The sequence below is a fragment of the Mobula hypostoma genome, chromosome 13 (assembly GCF_963921235.1).
Source record: "Mobula hypostoma chromosome 13, sMobHyp1.1, whole genome shotgun sequence".
NCBI classification, from domain to species: domain Eukaryota; kingdom Metazoa; phylum Chordata; class Chondrichthyes; order Myliobatiformes; family Myliobatidae; genus Mobula; species Mobula hypostoma.
Window position 1 is genome coordinate 77,563,553 of NC_086109.1, and position 23,120 is coordinate 77,586,672.

General features: G+C 39.2%; 1 protein-coding gene across 2 annotated transcripts in view; it reads right to left on the minus strand.

Annotated features, from left to right (window-relative positions):
• Positions 1 to 23,120, minus strand: part of dmxl2 (Dmx-like 2) — a 154,401-nt gene that overhangs the window by 58,009 nt on the left and 73,272 nt on the right. For both annotated transcript variants that reach the window (XM_063065995.1, XM_063065994.1), the window contains exons 16-21: positions 20,249 to 20,365; positions 16,647 to 16,847; positions 12,664 to 14,340; positions 9,837 to 9,944; positions 7,060 to 7,229; positions 2,137 to 2,234 (exon numbers count right to left, since the gene is read on the minus strand). In XM_063065995.1, the coding sequence (XP_062922065.1) occupies positions 2,137 to 2,234; positions 7,060 to 7,229; positions 9,837 to 9,944; positions 12,664 to 14,340; positions 16,647 to 16,847; positions 20,249 to 20,365 (2,371 nt within the window). The remainder of the gene's footprint in view (positions 1 to 2,136; positions 2,235 to 7,059; positions 7,230 to 9,836; positions 9,945 to 12,663; positions 14,341 to 16,646; positions 16,848 to 20,248; positions 20,366 to 23,120) is intronic.

A 23,120-nucleotide genomic window follows, 5' to 3' on the forward strand; every position in this document is an offset into this window, starting at 1 on the left:
ATTGGAATTTAGAGGAAACGGGTGCTTATCTGTCCTTGTAGAGAAGCAAAACACAAAAGTTAGTTAATAAAGGCGTTCAGCCTGACAATATCCTGACCCTCTGAACTCTACTTGGAGGTTTCCAAAAATGCTAGTTATTGTCCAAAACTTCAAAGTGTTCTTATTCATCCTTTTTAAAGGAAGCATGCCATCAATTCAGTCTGCACCAATAATATCTTGTGGATAAGAAGGAGAAATGATAGGATGTTAGAGAATGCAACCTCCCGTGCTTCCTGTAGACTTGACACTGAATTGCAGAGAGAAAAAAAATACAAATGTCCTACTGTGTCAATGCTGGCCAAAGAAAAGCTTACCATCCTAACCTCACTTTCCAGCTTTAGTTTGGCTGTCAGTTTCAACATTTCAAGTGCACAACCAAGTACTGTTTAATTACCAAAAATTGTGCACAATTCCTTCAAGCAGGCAGTTCCAGACCACATCAACTTATGTAGAACATTTTCATATTTCTATCAATTATTTTAAATCTGCATCTCCTGGTTGCTGGCCTCTCTGCAATGCAAGGCATGATCCTTTTGATTTGTCCTTTTTTAAAAAAAAGATAACCAAACATGCAGCAGTTTCCCTAATTCCAAATAAAACAACCAAGACCCAACCATTTCCAAGTGATGACTAAAATTTCTTCAGTTCTGGCAGTTTTTACTTTTTCTGTACTTTCTAGTATGAGTGCATCATTCTGATATGTGATGAATAGAATTGTATGCCGTAATCTAGCTGTGGTTAGCCACTGCTTTCTAGCACAACTTTCCTATTCTTGTATCCTACATTTGGAGGTAAAAACCAGTCACTGGAAAAATATCAGAGTTTCCTTTGGATACTTCCTTGATATTATTGACTTGAAACAAAATATTAGTAAGCAAAAAATTTATTTTCTGTGATTTGCCCGTATTTTCACAAGTGCTCTTGCCAGAACTAAATAAATTCTGCTTGTCACAACAGACATATTTACAATGAAGTGCAATAGATGACAATTGTTGCTGAAAAAAAAACATAAACCTATTCAAGATAGCCTAATGACAACAATGTCTAAAAGTTTTATGAAAAATTATCAGATATACGAAGGGTGATTGATAAGTTCGTGGCCTAAGGTAGGAGTCAATTTTAGAAAACCTAGCACATTTTTCAACATAGTCCCCTCCTACATCTACACACTTAGTCCAGCGGTCGTGGAGCATACGGATTCCTTCTTTGCAGAAGTCGGCGTCTTGGACCTCCAGAAAGTGGTCCACAGCAGAGGTGATTGATAAGTTCTTGGCCTAAGGTAGAAGGAGATGAGTTATACAGCTCTCATTACATGCATGTTCAGTTCAACTCTGAGTGATTATGCTGAAAGTTTGAAGTTAATAACTCATATCCTTCTACCCTAGGCCACAAACTTATCAATCACCCCCGCTGTGGGCCACTTTCCAGAGGTCCAAGATGCCGACATCTACAAAGAAGGGATCCGTATGCTCCATGACCACTGGACTAAGTGTGTACATGTAGGAGAGGCCTATGTTGAAAAATAAATGTGCTAGGTTTTCTAAAATTGACTCCTTCTACCTTAGGCCACGAACTTCTCAATCACCCCTTGTATGTGCACACTCAACACCACAGGAATGCATTACTGCAGATTTAGGCTCACCCGTGTTAAAAAATCATGCAGATAACAAAACACTTATCAAATGAAAAGACTGGTTATAGCACAATCAATACCAAATATCCTTTAGTTTCAAAGAGCATTGAAAGAACAGGATATCAATATTTGAGCAGAAGATAGAAAAACTGAAATATTCTTTCAGACTTAAAGAGAAAGTGCATCAAGACTAAAAACAGGATGCCATTAAACATCAACAATTTGTCAGACCAACCTAGTCAAATCAGTAACAGAAGAAATACAAATAAAAAATCTTATCACTGAGATTTACGTAAGGGAGATGTTTATTTCCCCAAGAGGCATCTTGAATCTGAGTCTGAATTTTCAGGGTTAGCTCTAATCATTTATAGGAAAGACACAACTTGAAAGAATAGATAAGTGAAATGACTTCATAATTTTCCATTTATAATTGTCCTTTGCATACACTTTACAACTGAACTGACCTGAATAAACCCCAGAGTACAGCCTTCTTCTTTATAGCAAGATAAAATAACGCAGCATCCAATGCATCATTGTTTCGTTGAAAAGCAGCTTTAGCAACCTGTATGGGAAAGAGGAAAGAAGTATTCCCATTTCTATACCAGTAACACTGAAGAGATTGGTTAAAGTGGACAATTGTTGTGCTGGGGCATCGTAGTTATGAATATAGCAACGGTGCTCATCATCAGCATCAAATTTAGCTACAACAATATTTTCTGCTTGACACCAGCTCCAAGACAGTGTCAGCATTCAGTAATGACAACACATCATGCTTAATGTGAATCTCATTTAAGAATTCACAACCTTGCCCAATTGCATTCAAAATATTTGCTTAAAATTGCAATTTCAACATATGCGCAAGCGAAAGTTTGGAGCAAAATTTAACATTTACAATATTATACAGATATGGAATTGTGAAACATTTATGTGAAGGAAATCCACAGATTTAAAGTTAAAGTTTCATGCTAGGCTATTATGCTAAGGGTTAAACATTGCATTTAGTATGCCATTAGAAGTAATTTAATAGGGTAGACTGTGCTGAACCTAACTTTTACCCAAGTTCCCTAACCACCAGCATTTGACTAGGCTGGATCCTGATCTCACCTATTGTCTTTAACATAGTCGGTGCCAAACTTTTGTCCTGTCCCCATGTACGCTAGAAACCAGGAGATAGAGCTCTGCCTTTTGTCAAAAGTTCATAATTTATTTTCAGTCAGTTGTGGAGGCAGATACATTAGGTTAGGGACATTTAAGAAACCCTTAGATAGCCTTTTCTATCAGTCATGTGCCTATGTAGGAAGGAAGGGTTAGAATGATCTTAAGAGTACATTAAAAGGTCAGCACAACATCATTAGTCAAAGGGCCTGTACTGTTCTATGTTCTAAATGCTAATCAAAATATGTAAATATAACCTACAGTAAACACTTAGATTGACAAATGTGAAGTGAAATATGCAAAAAAAAACTTGCGCTCCAAATTCTTCCAACTGCAAATGCCCATTCAAATGTACTGATTTTCAACACTACCCCAAGTCTGTCTACAGCAGCACAGGTAGTAGGTTGCCCAGTGCAATACTACAGAATCTAGCAAGACTGGGCTCTACCATTTGATACCCTTTGGAATCCAGGTTAATTAAAATTACTTCAGCAAAGGAGACAAAGAAATGATATACTCCAGTGCATATGTTGCACAACAATGAAGTTTTTCCTAAATTTACTTACTTTCTATAATATTTTTAAAGAATAAATTAATTTTACAGATAGTTAATAAAACTAAAAGCCAGGACAAAATGCACAAGACAATTTCAAAATATACATATTGACAGCAATAGGTTACAATCACATAATGGCATTATTATAGAGAAAAGTTGCAAAACTCTTCAGAGTGCAAAAAGAACAGATCCAGATTATAAAAAGAAACAATATTAAAATTGACTAAAGTGCTTTTAGAGGAGATAAAGACGAGGAAGCAAATGAGTCTGGATAGGATAAACTGTGAACTAGAGGCAAGAATCAGAGAAACAGTGTTTGTGGGAGGTGGCCAGACCACAGGCCATGGTGATGGGGAAGGGATGGTTGAGGGCAATAACAAGTTTAAATTGGAAATATAGGATCCAACTTAAAGTGGCTGTGATGGACATTTGTGATTTGAGGACTGCTCCATTGTTGCTAGACTTCTACATCAAAATTACCACTCTACCACCATGGTTAATAGTGATTTTCATTGATAGCTCTGTCCCTACAATTTATGAGCAAATATAGAAATATTTTCTTCCAAACCTGCAGCCATTTTAATGTTGTTATTGTAATACTGTACACTTTGTCAATGTTTCGTTAGCAGTGCCATAAAAATAATGTAATAAACATTATTATTAAAACTCATAAAAGCAAGGAGAAACACTCTTCACTCAGTGAGGGTAATAAACCAGGGATGAATCAATACAGGATTTGATTTAACTCTAGACCCTAGGCGGATTAATTGAGTTGGGGGATCAGGTACGAGAGTGCCCAAGTACAATTCCAGCACAGACTACTTTCAGAATGATTTCTTTTTCAATTTTCTCTTCTAAATACATATCCGCCCATCATCAAAGGACAATGGACATTGACAGCATATGATACCTCAGCAAATTGTTATTATAATCTACAAGTCCAGACAGTGAGGCTCCAGGAAGGTTCCCCCCCCCACCCCATCATAATTAAACTGAACTTAGCATTTACCTAAAAAGTAACCTTTCACCTCCTGACTTCATTTATTCTGGTTCTAATGACACGAGCCAAGTCTAGATAACTGAACATTCAGACTAAAATTAAATATAGTGTTACTCTTATCTGCTTAATTCTGTACTAAATTAAGAAATATGCATACCTAATAATCACTTAAAGACTATACCAAAGCTGTTTAAGATAATCCAGTCAGTAGTTTAATTATGTAACTCTATTTTTACTGGCAATTAATATGTGACTTTTCCCACACATAAAATGTAAATTAGCCATAATTTTACCAAAATAAAAATATTAGCTACTTAGCAACTTCAAAAAAGAGAGATCTACAATAAATATAGGCAGCTTGAAGTAAATGAGGTGCTAAAGGAATATAAAGGATGTAAAAAGAATCTTAAGAAAGAAATTAGAAAAGCTAAAAGATATGAGGTTGCTTTGGCAAGTAAGGTGAAAATAAATCCAAAGGGTTTCTAAAGATATATTAATAGCAAAAGAATAGCGAGGGATAAAATTGGTCCCTTAGAGAATCAGAGTGGACGGCTATGTGTGGAGCCAAAAGAGATGGGGGAGATTCTGAACAATTTCTTTTCTTCGGTATTCACTAAGGAGAAGGATACTTAATTGTGTAAGGTAAGGGAAACAAGTAAGGTAGTTATGGAAACTATGATGATTAAAGAAGAGGAAGTACTGGCGCTTTTAAGGAATATAAAAGTGGATAAGTCTCCGGGTCCTGACAGGATATTCCGTAGGACCTTGAGGGAAGTTAGTGCAGAAATAGCAGGGGCTCCGACAGAAATATTTTAAATGTCATTAGAAACGGGGATGGTGCTGGAGGATTGGCCTATTGCTCATGTTGTTCCATTGTTTAAAAAGGGTTCTAAGAGTAAACCTAGAATTATCGGTCTGTGAGTTTGACGTCAGTGGTGGGTAAACTGATGGAAAATATTCTTAGAGATGGTATATATAATTATGTGGATAGACAAGGTCTGATTAGGAATAGTCAACATGGATTTGTGCGTAGAAAGTCATGTTTGACAAACCTTACTGAATTCTTTGAAGAGGTTACTAGGAAAGTTGACGAGGGTAAAGCGGTGGATGTTGTCTATATGGACTTCAGTAAGGCCTTTGACAAGGTTCCACACGGAAGGTTAGTGAGGAAGGTTCGATGGTTAAGTATTAATATTGAAGTAGTAAAATGGATTCAGCAGTGGCTGGATGGGAGATGCCAGACCGTCGTGGTGGATAACTGTTTGTCAGATTGGAGGCCAGTGACTAGTGGTGTGCCTCAGTGATCTGTACTGGGTCCAATGTTGTTTGTTACGTATATTAATGATCTGGATAATGCGGTGGTAAATTGGATTAGTAAGTATGCAGATGATACTAAGACAGGCGGAGTTGTGGATAATGAAGTAGGTTTTCAAAGCTTGCAGAGAGATTTAGGTCAGTTAGAAGAATGGGCTGAAAGATGGCAGATGGAGTTTAATGCTGATAAATGTGAGGTGCTACATTTTGGTAGGACTAACCAAAATAGGACATACATGGTAGAAGGTAGGGCATTGAAGAATGCAGTAGAACAGAGGGATCTAGGAATAATGGCGTATAGTTCCCTGAAAGTGGAATCTCATGTGGATAGGGTGGTGAAGAAAGCTTTTGGTATGTTGGCCTTTATAAATCACAGCATTGAGTATAGGAGTTGAGATGTAATGTTGAAATTGTACAAGGCATTGGTAAGGCCAAATTTGGAGTATCGTGTGCAGTTCTGGTCACCGAATTATAGGAAAGATGTCAACAAAATTGAGAGAGTACAGAGAAGATTTACGAGAATGTTACCTGGGTTTCATCTCCTAAGTTACAGAGAAAGGTTGGACAAGTTGGGTCTTTATTCTTTGGAGTGTAGAAGGTTGAGGGGGGACTTGATAGAGGTATTTAAAATTATGAGGGGGATAGATAGAGTTGACGTGGATAGGCTTTTTCCATTGAGAGTGGGGGAAGATTCAAACAAGAGGACATGAGTTGAGAGCTAAAGGGCAAAAGTTTAGGGGTAACATGAGGGGGAACTTCTTTACTGAGAGAGTTGTAGCTGTGTGGAACGAGCTTCCAGCAGAAGTGGTTGAGGCAGGCTTGATGTTGTCATTTAAAGTTAAATTGGATAGCTATATGGACAGGAAAGGAATGGAGGGTTATGGGCTGAGTGCAGGTCAGTGGGACTGGGTGAGAGTAAGACTTCGGCACGGACTAGAAGGGCCGAGATGGCCCGTTTCTGTGCTGTAATTGTTATATGGTTATAAAAAAACCAGACTATATAAAAACAGAAAGCACTACATAACCACAACTTACTCATGTTGTGGAGATAATAAGGGAATAAGCATGAAATGTTCCATCTTAAACTGAGAATTATCAGTTTGCATTGCAAATACATAAAACATTTCTTAATTACGTAAAACATTCGAGGCAGATTAAAAACAAAATCCATTTTCACCTACATTGTGTGACACATTTTTAATTGCTTCCCCAACCAAAACAGCGGCATAACAGGCAGTAACTAACTAACCAAAACATCACACTCCCATCACAAATTATGTAAGCTCCATTTTACCTTAATGCATTTATGTACTTCTTTCATGACTATTGTTTGGAGTTGATAAGATGTTGGAAGCACAATACCTTCTCAATGCATTTGCGGAGTGTATTAATGTTTCGAATCCACCACCCCACTCCCATGGCTTTCAGATCAGACCACTGAGGATCCCCTTTCTGTATGGCAGGGATCATATTGAGCAACTCTTCCTCAGCTTCAGAATGAAAGGCCCAGGCAAAGTGGCATGTAGATAAACCTGCAAAATGCAAGAACAATGTTTTCATCCAAAGAGTTTTGGCTCAAGTAGTTGTATTAAAAATACGCAAAAATACCAGTCCAGTTTCATGGTATAAAGTTAGCAGCTGAAAACTACAATCATGATTGATCTATGCTAGAAAAATCTTAACAGAATATGAATGAGTCTTATTTGCAATAGAAGTTAAAGCTAATAATCATAAATATTTATAACCAAGAGAAACAAAGTCAATGCTCTGCTTCATTACTTCTTACAAATCAAATCTTCCCTTAATTTTTTTGCATGATTTCCCAGCCATATTGATATTGATCTCCCTTTAATTCTGCCCGTAGGATGAAGATACGCAACTACAATAATCAATATCTGTGACTGAAGCTTTGATACACGAGACCACCCATTCTCAGTTTGCCCGTGGTGCTCAGCATGGCCGACCATTCCATTCATCTGCTTTGCTCTTTACATATGATCTTACTCCATATAATAGTCATCAGATAAGATGAAGATTAGCTTTATTTGTCACATTAACATCAAAATATAGAAAAATACTGTGAACTGCACCGTTTGTGTCAATGGTCAACACAGTCTGAGAATGTGCTGGGGGCAGCCCACAAATTTCGTCATGCTTCCGGCACTAACGTAGCATGCCTACAACTTACTAACTGGTATGTCTTTGGAATGTGGAAGGAAACCTGATCACCCGGAAGAAACCCACACAGTCATGGGGAGAACAAACAAACTCATTACAGATAGCAATGGGAATTGAATTCTGATTGCTGGCACTAGAAAGCTAACCACTACGCTGCTGTGCCCCCTTTTCCAAAGGCAGCCTTTCTTCTAACTCATGACTACAGTGTTATTCCCAGTGTACTCCAAAGTTTCCTCCTTACCTTCTCTCATTATTTATATCCCAACATCTATATGTTATCATGGAAACACACGAGGCTACAGATGTTGGGAGGTAAGATGTATGTTATTCAAACAGCAGCTCAATTTCCTCACTTTACAAGTTCTATCATTCAATGCTACGACTAATTGTTTTAAGCTTATTGTGGTTCAATGAGAACTACTTCACCCACACAATGAAAAGACCAAAGCCAGTTTATTCTGCCTTGGCCCCAACTACTTCCATTCAATACTAATTATTCTGCAATCATTACCTTCTGTTCCTGGTTGAAACTACTGTCATTTAGACAACTATAACTTCGTGACTCTATTTACTAAGTTCTGAGCTCCTGGAGAAGAGGTGCTAAAGCAGTGAGTTTTCATATTAAGTTGCATACTATAAACTTAGAATTCACTTGGAATAGGACTGTTCAGTGTTCTGATAAAAAGCAAAAATTGAATAGAAGTTAATAGATTAATTCTTAGCTGAATTCTGCCAACTCAAAATAAATTATGGAATAAGCCTCCAGGCAAGGAAAGTGGACAGTTCCAATAGCAGCGCACATTTTAACAGGGATAAGAATAGTTAACCTTTGCTAACGATGCCCTTGTTATTTTGCATCACAAAGGAGATCAGTTTGGTAAATTACCGGATTTTTGTAATGTGGATACAAAGCAATCAGCCAACATACCTGCTAAAATGGAGAAAGTTGTAAAGAAAAATATGAATGAAGTTTGTTATTAAACCAATAGTGATGTTCTCCATTATTACCATTTCAGAATAAGTTAATGGTTGATGGTTAATACTGCCTAAGCCTAAACAAACTTAAAACACTTTTACCATGGACCTGGCACGTTAGCTTTTTTTGAAAGAAACAAAGATCTTTACATTATCACTTCCTTTTTTCCCCTAGATTAATTGTATTTCAAAGAACAGTGAGAACTTAACGTACTTTATTACAGACAAAACATTTTCAAACACTCATTATCTTTCACATTGTAGCTTCCCAATTAGTTCCTTCTCCCAGACAACAGCGAGGGATGGAGGCAAAAGGTTAGGAGATAAATGGTAACAACAGGCTAGCAAAGAGGAGGTTCACTTTGCCTTTGTCCCTCTCTTTGGTCAGCTTGCTTCAGAACATGCTAAAGTGTTCCGTTTGCATTTCAGTCAAATCTAGTATTTTCAAATTTTTGATAGCAAGCATGATGGGGAAAATATGAGAAGGGGCACCAGAGCAAAGAGTCTTGAGGGCTTAAGGCAAAGAGGAAGATGCAGTTAGAGATAGCGAGGGACATCTATAGTACAAGAGGACAGGCAAAGAAATAGCTGCTACTTGTAACTGAAAATGAGTGAAGAGAGAATAAGTGGCTGCACATACAGTTAGAGATAATGGAACCCGGGAGCTATAAGTGACAGAATCTTGAAGTTGGTTCACTGTGACGTAGGAAATTTAATGAGTTCAGTAACGATAAGGGCTAACGGAGACATCAGTATATGACAGACAATTAGTTACCTCAGTAGAACTACAATTTCATGTATAGTACTACAGGTTAGAATGTGATGGTTCCATATAATGGTTCCAGGTTCCTTTCACCCCACTAAGAGGAAATATTTACAAATTACTTGAATGTAGTTAATTTTGAGACTTGCACAAGTAGAACAACAGTAACAATTACCCTTTAAGTAATTAAATTACACTTTGATACTTTACCCAAATCTCATACCTTGATGTAAAAGCTGAAGTCTATATACTGGAGGCAGTGACGTCAAGAGACAAATATGCAAGCGCATGGCAAGCAAATAACGTAAACCGCATTCATCCAAAGTTTCACCTCAAATTTTAAAAAAAACATATTTTACTTTACAATATACAGGGCCATCATGGATATGCTTACATTTACTATATGTATACTTATTACTATATTAGTTTTCCTAAATAAGTTGCAACAGAATACAGGAGCCCCTCAGGTCTGTGTACTGAATCCCCTCCTTTACTCCTTGTACACCAGTGGTCTCCAACCTCCGGTCCGCGGACCGATACCAGGCCACAAAGCATGCAGTAGTGCAGTGGTAGCTGGGACATACCCAGCACATCTTTAAGAAAAAAGCCGAAATAAACAAGCTTAGATCTGGGCTGACATTTACGTGCCGGGCGGCACTTAATTAATTAGCTTGTTTATTTCCGCTTTTTTCTTAAAGATGTGCTGGGTGCATCCCGGCTACCGCTGCACCTCTGCATGCATCGCAGCCTGGAGGTTGGGGACCACTGCTGTACACCTATGACAGTATCGCCACCCACAGCTCCAATCTGTTAATTAAATTTGCCAACGACACTACATTGATTGGCCTCATCTCAAAGGATAACAAGGTGGCCTACAGGAAAGAAGTCATTTCTCTGACACAGTGGTGTCAGGAAAACAACCTCTCCCTCAATGTTTCAAAAACAAAGGAGCTGGTTGTGGATTACAGGAGGAATGGAGACAGACTAACCCCTGTTGACATCAATGGATCTGGGGGTCGAGAGGGTAAACAGCTTCAAGTTCCTCGGCATTCACATCACTGAGGACCTCATGTGGTCTGTACACACCAGCTGTGTGGTGAAAAAGGCACAACAGCGTCTCTTTCACCTCAGACGGTTGAGGAAGTTTGGTGTGGGCTCCCAGATCCCAAGAACTTTCTACAGGGGCACAATTGAGAGGATCTTGACTGACTGGCATAGGAACTGTACCTCCCTTAATTGAAGGGACTTTGCAAAGAGAGGTGTGGACAGCCCAGCACATCTGTAGTTGTGAACTTCCCATGATTCAGGACATTTACAAGGACAGGTATATAAAAAGAGCCTGTAGGATCACTGTGGACCCAAACCATCCCAACCACAATCTATTCCAGCTGCTATCATCTGGGAAGTGGCATTGCAGCATAAAAGCCAGGACCAACAGGCTCCAGGTCAGCTTCTTCCACCAGACCATCAGACTGACGAACTCACGCTGATTTGAGTGCACATTGACTGTTCTACTTATTATAAATTACTATGATTGCACATTTAGATGGAGGCGTAACGTAAAGATTTTTACTCCTCATGTATGTGAAGGATGTAAGAAATAAAGTCAAGAATATTAATAAATTTTAAAACAGTGCAATAACATCTAAAATTAAATGTTTTATTGTAACTCACATTTTGATTTTTTTTTGGGTAATATATTTAAAAGTTAATTCCATTCACTTGAACATTTGCACTATTTAAAAATAATTCCATTCCTGACATGCACATCAACTGTTAAATACATTGAATCCAGTACAAAAGAGTTATACACTTCATTCTGAAGTGTGCCAAATTGGAGAGAAAAAGCATTCAAATACCAAGGCCTACCATACAAATAATTTATGTCAATTAAAAATTTTTAAAAGGCTTATTAATATCCTTATAGTTCATATCAATGTGCTTTATTTTATGTAGAGTATACACAAAAATAGTTCTTCAGTAATATGGAAGTAGTATATTAATCATTACTAGATAACTAGAAAATATTAACCACTTGACCCACCATGTTTTCTCCCTGGCATGACTCATGGTTCACTCTTTTTAAATAATTATTTTCAAAGACTCAGTTGTCTTTCCGTAACTTTAAGAGACAGCAATAGACTGAATTTAGGAAGGAATTCTTATCTTGATAAATTTAAACCAAAGATAATGAGCTAATCAATGGAAGTGAACCCACAGCCATATAGAACTCCCTTGTTTTTGAAACAGGAGCTTGTGGATTTTTTTTTAAATATACAGGTCCACCTGACAGAACAGATGATAAAATTTCTTTGACCTCAAATGTTGAGCCCATTTCTCTTACCATAGATGTTACCTAATGTCCCAAATGTTTCTCGTATTTTCTGGTTTTTATTTACTCTTAATACCAGTTTTTTTTTAAATGTCGAAACAGATGAAATTGGAGATTAATGTCTCATCATTAAAAATGGCCCTTCCAAACAATAGAGCATTCACTGCATTCAAGGTAGGTTTTTCACTCAAGCTCTGAAAGGAATTTGAATCCAAAGTCATCTTCTTCAAAGTACATTTATTATCAAACTGTGTATGCTATGTAAAACTTTGAGATTCGTGTCCTTACAGGCAACCACAAGGAGTTAATTAGGACTTGTTATTAACCAAGTCCCAATCTGGTCCTTTGGCCCAATAGTATTTTTCAAAGACATCTATAGAAAATACATTCAGCCTGTGGGTAAAGAGGGCAGCAGACCTGATCCAGTCAGATCTGCAGTGAATAAACTAGGTAATAAAATGGGAACCTTTTTCTTTACCCTCAAATTCAAAATAACAATATTAATTGCATGTTTGATAAGAAATATTTATAAAACTAAACAATGAACTAAATAATCCTACATACCACAATCTATTCTTGTTGCTCTGTTTCAGCAAATAAATACATTGCTTACAAAATATTACTGGTTAAATCCAAAGCTATTGTACAAATATACAAGATTGTGCTATCACTAAAATAGTCGACTTGGCAAATAAGCCAAAAGTTATTATATACATACCAGAATAATCCTTGTCCCTGTTTTCATTAACTTCTGTGCTTGTGGTGGCCACTGTGTCAGCTAAAGCTACAAGAAACATCTGTTCCAATCGTGTAAGTCCGGGCAAACTTGAGTGCATCAAATGACTGGAAAGCACACGAGCATGTTCAGGCCCGAAGTACGTTGGTCCATACTGGGATAAATTAATGACTTTGGACTTGGATTCCTTCTTTTCAATTACAAAATCAACGAAGTCATCTGTGCTTAAACTTGGAGACTGGAACAAATCAGCATACTGATCCTCCATTTTTTTACTCTGAGGTTGTGAACCTTTGTCTACTTTCGCAGTTTCTTCTGCAATTTTATACGTTGTGTCCTGATCGGCTGATAGCAATGCATAAAGAGGTAGTGGTGGAATTGAGTCTATTTCTGTATAATCACGAGTACCTTCTCTTCCAGCTATAACTGTGTCTTTCCCTGTACTTCCACTTACGCTGATGGTTCGAGAAAGGTGGCGTCGAGGACCTCCTCCTTCACCTGGGTCTTTGTCCCTAAAGATGGCAACTTCTCCAGCAATACATTTAACCAAATGTGAAAGGATTGCCTTAGCTCTGCGCACTTTGCCTAAATCCATAAGTTCCAGTAGCTGAGTGGGGTGATATTGAGGAAGAGTAGGAGAGAGAATGTGAGCAGCTTCAAATAATCCACCATCTTGAATCATTCCTGGGACTCCAAACACATCATCTCCAATAGTAGTTCCATCAACCACACTCTGCCGCTTTGGAAGCACTTTAGACTCAAATACATCAGCATCAACTAGTTCATCAAAAGATGATACGCTCCCATTTTCAGTATTGCTTAATGGCTTTGTAGAATGCTTCCACTGTGCATACACGTGCATTTCACAGTCCATCCCAATTACTAGAATGCCATCTCTCACCCAGGATAAAGAAACCGGAAGTGAAGGTGTTCCATCTACAGAAGATATCAAATCCACACATCTCAGCAATACCCATTTTGACTTTGTGCCTTGTTTAATGCTTCCACCTAGTGGCAAAGTAATTACAGCTAATCCATCTTTACTTGTGGCTTGTTCAGTTACAATCCCTGATAGTCTCCCGTACATGAGAATTTTGGAACCCACTCCAACTGTAAGAATATGAGAACCGTCTTCTTTTGATACCCAGTCCAAATGTACCAAATGTTTTATACTGGACATCATATTTTTGCCTTTAAGATAAAGGTCTGATTTATTATACACAAATAAATTGCTATCGACGCTGACTCTTGAATCCAGGACACCTCCAACCTTGCCTAAGTCATCCAAATGAATTGTCTGCTCCAGCACCCACTCTGATCCTCCAGTAGATTCACATTCAAAAATGGAGACGTGCATTGAAAATTCTTTTGAAGTAATGCCATTAGGCTGTAGAGACTCTTTGTAAGCCACAGCCAAACGGCCTGTGTATGAACAGCTTACTGCCACAGGGCGCCCAGCTACACTTACTGCACTGTTATTGTGTTCTCCTTCTTCATTCATCAAAGGCCAAGTTTCCCAGCGATATGCACGTACTTCCTCAGAGTCTGAGTTTTTATCCACAGTACATCGCCAGAATCTTACTTTACCATCTGAGCATGACGTCACTATTAGATAAGGTGCAAGGCAGACTGGATAAATGGAAGATGAGCTCAAGTGACCTAAAAGAAAGAAAACCTATTATACAGTGAGACATTCTTAGTTGAAACTGCAGTATACAAGAAAACCAGGACAAGAGAAGGCCATAAGGCCCTTCAAACCTACCCCACCATTTACTATGATCATGGTTGTCCTATGCTGGTCTTCACTGCTGTGTCATTTCTCCAGAACCCTCTATGCCTTGAGCTATCAATATTTATCCAGCTCCACCTTAAGCACTTCTAATGATTCACCTTCCATCACCAGGGCAGAGAATTTCACATATTTGCCATCCTTTGTGAGAAGAAATTTCTACGCATCACAATTTTAAATAACCATCCTCTTATCTTCTAATTATGTCCCTTTGTTCAAGTCTCTTCCCCTAACAAAAACAACCTAATCATGCCCCCTTGTGATCTTGTGGGTCTCAATAAATTCACCATTCATTCCTCTAAACACCAAAGGATATGGTCTCAATCTGCTTAGCTTTTCTTGATAGTGCTACTCTCCCATCACAGGTATCAGCCTCGTGAATCACCTCTCAACTGCCTCCAATGCTACATGATTGTTTTATTTAAGGCAAGAGGACCAAAAATGTCAAGCACTCTTCAAAAATTATGTTTGAATAAGGTCGCTCATCATTCTTGTAAAGTCCAAGGAATACCGGTCCAAACTATTTAGTCTCACTTGGTAGGACAACCCTCTCAATCCAAAGATTAACGTGGTGAATCTCCTTTATACTGCTTCAAATGTTATTCTATCATTTTTTGTTTAATGTAAGGTGATCAAAACTGCACATAATATTTCAGGTGAAGTCTCATCAAACTCTGTACAATTGGAACAATTCCTTATTTTTAAAAAGGCCAAACCATTTTAAGAAGGTCAAAATACTGTTTTCATTAACCACTTGTTGGACTGTCAGCTTTTTGTGATTCATGCACTATGACAGGTAGATCTCTCTGTACTTCACTCACTTGCAGACTTTTTGCAGTTACATGATGATTAGCTTTTTGATTTGTTACCAAATCTCACACTTCCACATATTAAACTGCATTTTCTAGTCTTTAGTCCATTCACCCTATCTGCAGTATCTTTCAGAATCACAGTAGCCTATCACAACATGAACTTTTCTTATTTTCTTACCATCAGCACATCAGGAAGCCTTACATTCCGTTCCTTCCTTCAGTTCATTAATGTAATTAGTGAACAATTGCCAGCCCAAATTTTATCCCTGTGGTACTCCACTAATTATCTCTTTCTGGATATTTATTCCAACTGTTTTCTGTGAGACAGCCAGTTTCCAAAGCATTTTAAATACATTTCATCCGATACCATGGGTTTTTAAATTTATGCACCAACCTCCTATGTGGCATCTTATCTAATGTCTTTTGGAAATCTAAATACATTGCTCTGTACATCTCATGTGGACACAGTATATGGTGCCCAATATTAGAACAATTACATGGCACTCCCATTATTATTCACTTCAGTCATCACCCTTATCACTCTCTTGTCCTGATCTGCAATTGTTTACCTTAGAGGCCTTATAGTCATAGACTCAAACAATAGGAAAACAGATTCTTCAGTACAACTAGCCCAGTTGACCAAGTCATCTCCTGAATTAGTCCCATTGCCCTACATTTGGCCCATATGCCCATCTGTACCTGTAAACATGTCTTCTAAATGTTATATTTGTACCTGCCTCTGCCACTTTTTCTGATGGCTCCTTCCATATACTCACCAACACTGCACGGAAAACTTGGTCCTCAGATTCTTTCTTAAATCTTTGCCCTCTCACCTTAAACCTATCCCCTTCTAGATGTTAGTCTACCTTATCCTGGGAAAAAGACTAACTATTCACCTAATCTATAACCTTCATGATTTTATAAAGCTCTAAGGTCATCTCCTGAGCCTCCCACATTCCAGAGAAAAATACAGTTCCCCCAGTTGAACATGATGTTTTGGGTTTTGTGCACTATTTTTTTTTTAAATAGTGGCATAGCATCAAAACAAGTGTGGTGGCCTGCCATGCACCATCGTATTAATACTACTAGCAAGCATCATTTGTTTTGCTGCTTACTTTTCTTCAGCATGCTTAATATATTGTACTTCACAATACTCACCCAACTTCAAGTTTCACCATAGTCCAGATCATTCTGCAAAAACATCAACTTAGCAAAAGCAATACCAAACTTCAAAACTGCCCCTGTAGATTGTTAATAGTTGCTTCTACAGCCAGTGCAAGGATTGTAGCTGATGTGGATGTGCATAAAGTCAGAGATTAAATAGGAAAAATAAAATCTACGTAAAATAAATTCAATGAAATTACCTGCAGAAGGAGTTGCTCGGATTACTTCCACTCCCTCAGGCAGATCTAATTGTTGACTATAGACCAATTTGGAGTTAAGTATCAATTTGCTAGCAGTCTGAAGATTTGCAACTGATGCAGAGCGTGGCAGCGAATTTGGCGATAAGCCAAAGCTCTTTTCCTCTGATACAGTCAGCAGCTTATCTGATGTACTCATTTCTGCTGCAAGTTCCATGGAGGGAAAAAAAACACAAAAATTAAAAAGAAATTTAATTTATGTTTAATAACAACTAGATCACTCAGTTTTAGTATGGTAAATGCATCATACTCTGAGAAAGAAAAACCAGATTAAGATGTTTCCAACCTAATTGTAAGTTTGCATTGTGTGGTCAAACGTCTGCCCAGATATTGCTTCAAAGTCCATAGGTTGTGGGAATATTTCAATGATGGAGCAAGTCAAGTTATCCCCTTTGGTTCAGGAGCCAGATTGTTGAGGTGTAACAACTCCTCCTGAACTTGGTGGTGTGAGTTATGAGACTCCTAGAACACATTCCTGGTAGCAGAAGCGAGAAGAGAGCATGACCAGCATAATGTGGATTCTTGATGACAGATGCTGCTTTTGTGCGAAAGCACTCTGTGTAGACGTGCTCAACAGCAGGGAGAGGTTTACCCCCGATGGAATGGGTTACTATTTTTTGTAGGATTTTCCATTTAAGAGCATTGGTGATTCCATACCAAATTGTGATGCAACCAGTCAATATATTCTCCACCACAGATCTATGGATGTTTGTCAAAGGATTAGATGCCATGCCGAATCTTCGCAAACCTCTAAGGAAGTAGAGGAACTGCTGTGCTTTCTTTGTAATTGCACTTAAGCACTAGGTCCAGGACAGGTCCGCTGAAATATGGTAACACCAAGGAATTTAAAGTTGCTGACCATCTCCATGTTTGATTCCCCCAATGCTCATGGACCTCTGGTTTCCACCTCCTGAAATCAATTACCAGCTACTTGGTCTTGCTGACATTGAGTAAGAAGTTGTTGTAGTGGCACTAATCAGCCAGGTTTTCAATCTCCCTCTTATATACTGATTTGTCACCACTTTTGATTCGGCCAACAACAGTGGTGTCATCCACAAACTGAAATATGGCATTGGAGCTGTGCTTAGCCACACTGTCATAAGTGTAAAGTTAGTAGAGCTGGGGGCTAAGCACTCAGCCTTGTGGTGCACCTGCGCTAATGGAAACTGTGGAGGAGTTATTGTTGCCAATCTGAACTAACTTGGGTCTGCAAGTGAGGAAATCAAGGATCCAATTGCATAAGGATGTATTGAGGCCAAGGTCAAGGCTTATTGATCAATTCTGAGGGGATGATAACATTGAATGTTAAGCTGTAGATGATAAAGGGGATCCTGATGTATGCATCTTTGCTGTCCAGATGGTCCAGTGTTAAGGGAAAAGCCAATGAAATGGCATCTGCTGTGGACCTGTTGTGCCAGTAGGTTAATTGAAGCAGACCCAAGTTGCTTCTCAGGCAGGAGTTAATGTGTTTCATCACTAACTTCTCAAAACACTTCATCAGTGAATGCAAGTGCTACTGGACGAAAGTCATTGAGGTAGCTAACAGCTATTTTCTTAGGTGCTGGTATGATTGAAGCCTGCTTGAAGTAGGTGTGTACCACAGACTGCCAAAGTGAGAGATTAAAGATATTGGTGTGCACTCCAGTCAGTTGATCTGCACAGGTCTTTAGTATTCAGCCAGGTACCCTGTCTGGGCCTGCTGCTTTCTGTGGTTTCACCCTCCTGAAGGACACTCTCGCATCAGCCTCAGAGACTGAAATCATAGGGTTATCAGGGGCTGTGGGAGTTTGTGAATTTTTCTCCGTGTTTTGATGGTCAAAGAGAGTGTAGTTGACATTACTCATCTGAAAGTGATGCCTTGTTGTCACTTAGGTCGCTTGATTTCATTTTGTAAGAGGTAGTTGTTGTCGGGCATCCTTCATTGATTCAAGTTTAGTCTGGAAATGCCATTTCACCCATGAGATGGCTTTCTAGAAATTGTAGCTGGACCTCTTGTATCTTACTTGGTTGTCAGTACTGAATGTCCCTGATCGGGCCCCTAGCAGATTGTAGAACTCCTGGTTTATCCAGGGCTTCTGGTTGGTGAAGACTCTGAATTAATTTGTAGTAGTGAGTTCGAAATTAACAATTTAAAAATATCGTTTTTTTTATCTCATTGATTTTTAGTGTTTGAAAAAGTTTTGAGAGCTCTTGAAATGTACCTTCTAAAATTCTTTATAATATTTGGAAAAATAAACAGCATGATTTGGGGGCAAAAAGACCCCAAATTCTCTCAATTTTAATTGTAACTTGACAATCTAACATGCTAAAATACTCAAGCAAAAATGACACAGTCTATTATGATTTGAACCACATGTAGATCCATAATATGAATTTGCACCATTCAAATAGAATAGTAATGTTTTGGGAGAAAACACATGACAAATTTGTTCAGAGCAAATAGGAATGGACAATAAATAATCGACATTGCTTGCAATGGGCATATCTTGAGAACATGCGGATGTAAAAAGAAAATGTATTATGTTTATTTGTTCATAATATCAATACCTCTCTCTTACTATTACAGTGCTAAATTATTTCTAAAAGGTTAAGCATCCCAGAATCAACCACCCTAGTGTACAGAGCAATACTTCCTCGATGTTTCCTCTTGATTCACTGAAATTGTACAACCAAACATCAGGAATTATGTAAAATGTCTTACCTAAATTGTAATAATATGGAAAACTTTGGCAATTTAACAAGTCTTCTATTGCCACAGGTCAGATCACCACTATCGAGTGGCCTTCTAAGGTTACTTATTTAGCAATACAGTGCAGAGTAGGCCCTTCCAGCCTTTGAGCCTCACCACCCAGCAAGCCCACAACCCCCATCAACTCTAAACTAATCAGTGGACATTTTGCAATGATCAATTAACCTATCCAATACATCTTTGGACCGTGGAAGGAAAGCGGAACGTCCAAGGACAACCGACACATTCTACGGGAGAACGTAGAGAGGTTCCTTACAGAATGACGCCGGCAATGAACTCTGAAATCCAGAATGCCTCAGCTGTAAAGGCATTGCGCTAACTGCAAAGCTACTATGGCGTCCATGGTATGGAGCCGTTCAGCTGCTCCCTCGATATCCCGTCTTTCCACCCAATTACCAGTTTCTCTAGCAAACCCCAGGACCAAATCAATCCCATCCCTGGATTGGATCAGGTATGTGTATTTAAAACTAAGAGTACGTAGGTAATAAGATTCATTGGCATGATTTGACTGCATGAGCCAAATCATTTAAGTATAAAATATGTAGCTTAAGCTATTTCTCCCTTCTCCCCCACCCCACTACAGAAAGGAGCATGGCTACCCCTAATAAGTTTGCAAATGACCATAATTAATAAAAGCAATGATTACTCTTCCACAATTCTTTATCTTACCCACAACAAGCTCATCAAGCAATTTTGGTATGTCTTTAGTTAAGCAGCCTCAATGGGATAGTAGGAATTTCATACTATTTTCATATACATTTAAAGTAATTTATATGCAATGTTTTCATATACCTACCCATATGGGGCTGCACAGACTTCAAATGGAGATGCCACATGTGAAGAATAGATTGCCTCTTCTCACGTTCTATTACCACAAGGTAAAACTTTTCGGAGAATGATGGTGCATGATATCCTTAAATCATAGAAGTGTATATTATTCAAAAATTAATCAGGATTCCCATTGTAATAAGAAAAAGTATAATAAATTATATACAAACCCCATTTCCAGAAAAGTTGGGATATTTTCCAAAATGCAATAAAAACAAAAATCTGTGATATGTTAATTCACGTGAACCTTTACTTAACTGACAAAAGTATAAAGAAAAGATTTTCAATAGCTTTACTGACCAACTTAATTGTATTTTGTAAACATACACTAACTTAGAATTTGATGGCTGCAACACACTTAACAAAAGTTGGGACAGAGGCATGTGTTACATCACCTTTCCTTTTAATAACAATTTTTAATCGTTTTGGAACTGAGGATACTAATTGTAGTAGATTTGCAATTGGAAATTTTGTCCATTCTTGCTTGGTACAAGACTTCAGCTGCTCAACAGTCCGTGGTCTCTGTTGTCTGATTCTCCTCTTCATGATGCGCCATACATTTTCAATAGGAGATAGATCTGGACTGGCAGCAGGCCAGTCAAGCACACACACTCTGTCTACAAAGCCATGCTGTTGTAGCCCGTGCAGAATGTGGTCTGGCATTGTCCTGCTGAAATAAGCATGGACATCCTGGGAAGAAACGTCGCCTTGATGGCAACACATGTCTCTCTAAGATCCTAATATACGCCTCAGAGTCAATGGTACCTTCACATACATGCAACTCAGCCTTGCCGTGGGCACTGATGCACCCCCATACCATCACAGATGCTGGCTTTTGCACCTTTCGCTGATAACAATCTGGATGGTCGTTTTCATCTTTGGCACGGACAACGTGACGCCCGTTTTTTCCAAAAACTAGCTGAAATGTGGACTCATCTGACCACAGCACATGGTTCCACAGTCTTTCGGGCCATCTGAGATGAGCTCGGGCCCAGAGAACTTGCCAGCGTTTCTGCATAGAGTTGATGTATGGCTTCCTCCTTGCGTAATAGTTTCAAGTTGCATTTCTGGATGCAGCGACTGATTGTGTTGAGTAACAATGGTTTTCCGAAGTACTCCCGAGCCCAGGTGGCTATAGTTGTTACAGTAGCATGACAGTTTCTTAGGCAGTGCCGCCTGAGGGCTCGAAGATCATGCGCATTCAACAGTGGTTTCCGACCTTGCCCTTTACGCACTGAGATGTCTCTGAATTCTCTGAATTTTTTCACAATATTATGTACTGTAGATGTTGAAAGACCTAAATTCTCTGCAATCTTGCGTTGAGAATTGTTCCTTTTGAAATGACTAACAATTCTCTCACGAATTTTGGCATAAAGGGGTGAGCCACGACCCAACCTTGCTTGCAAAGATGGAGCCTTTGATGGACGCTACTTTTATACCCAGTCACAATACCTCACCTGCTACCAATTAGCCTGCTTAATGTGGAGTCTTCCAAACCGGTGTTACTTGAATATTCTGTGCACTTTTCAATCTTATTTTAACTCTGTCCCAACTTTTGTTGAGTGTGTTGCAGCCAAATTCTAAATTTGTGTATATTTACAGGTAAGGGGGTTTCGATTTTTATGTTACTGCGGAGGCTAATTAAAATGGCGTCTTTGTTATGTTAATCTGGGGAATGCGGCTTTGTTGTCTTAAACGCTGAGAAAGTTTGCGCTAGCAGCTTGTTGTGGTTTAGAGGGCGATAAGAAATACGTTATTAACCAATTGGGATAGTTGTTATGGTTTTGGTGTATTTGAAGATACTGTTTGCGAGGGGGTTTTGGGGGCAGAAGGCGGGAGAGTGAGACAGAGGATGGACCAGGTGCTGTGAGTCCGCTAACAGGGTCGGACCCCGAGCGGGACGTTCAGCAAGGAGACGGAGACGGATTCGTGTGGAGCGTCTGGTCGACCACCGTTGTTGGTCCCAGGCGGCCGGTTGAGGTGGTCCGAGGGGGTCGCAGGGTGAAGAAGAAGGTCCTTGAGCTCCAACGGGTTTTTTTTTGTGCACGAAGAGATTGAACTTTGAAGAGTGTAGCGCCTTTTATTTTCCTTTTATATTTTATTCTCTTTTAATTATATAGTTCCAGTAATATCTATAAACTGTATATCATTTAATTGCATCTGGTGTATTGTCTGTTATTTGGGCGGGGTGGGGTACCTCACACAGCATCCACACAAACTAATTACCCAGTTTGGCGGGGCCGAGGCTGTTTCCCTAGACGACAGCGAGCCGAGCGACCCTGAAGGTGGCCGGGGGGGCTACATTGTGGGGGCTTTGTCCGGGATGCTTGAGTCTGTTGGTATGCTGTGTGGGTGCCCTGTTTAAATCTGTAATGTGTGTCTCTGTGCGTTATTTGCTGGTTATTGCTGTGTGCGTGATGGGCGAGGTCTTTGTTCGAGTTCAGACTAGCATTGACGAGTTGGAGGTGGCACTAGGGGTTGTCCATGCGGTTGGGAGAGAGAGGAAAGAGTGGTCTGATTTGGAGGTAGAGTCTGCAAATAAATGTTCTAGCTCTGGCAGGCTCCGCCTGGCACTTGGGATAGTGTCGACCCCAAGAGGGGCGGAGGCGTGCGAGACGTGGGCGGAGCGGATCTCTCAGTTGTTAGATGAGTGGCAGTGCTCGGTTGAGGGAGAGCGACAGGGATTGGCTGTAAGTTTCAGTAGGCGGGCTGGTGACGGTGTTAGAGCTGTCAGGTTCACTTACACCATAGTGACAGCTGTCAGTTATTTGAAAGAGGGGGGAAAGTTTTCAGTGTGTCTTCTCTGGCTAGGAGGGTGGCTAAATTGCTTGTAGTGCCAG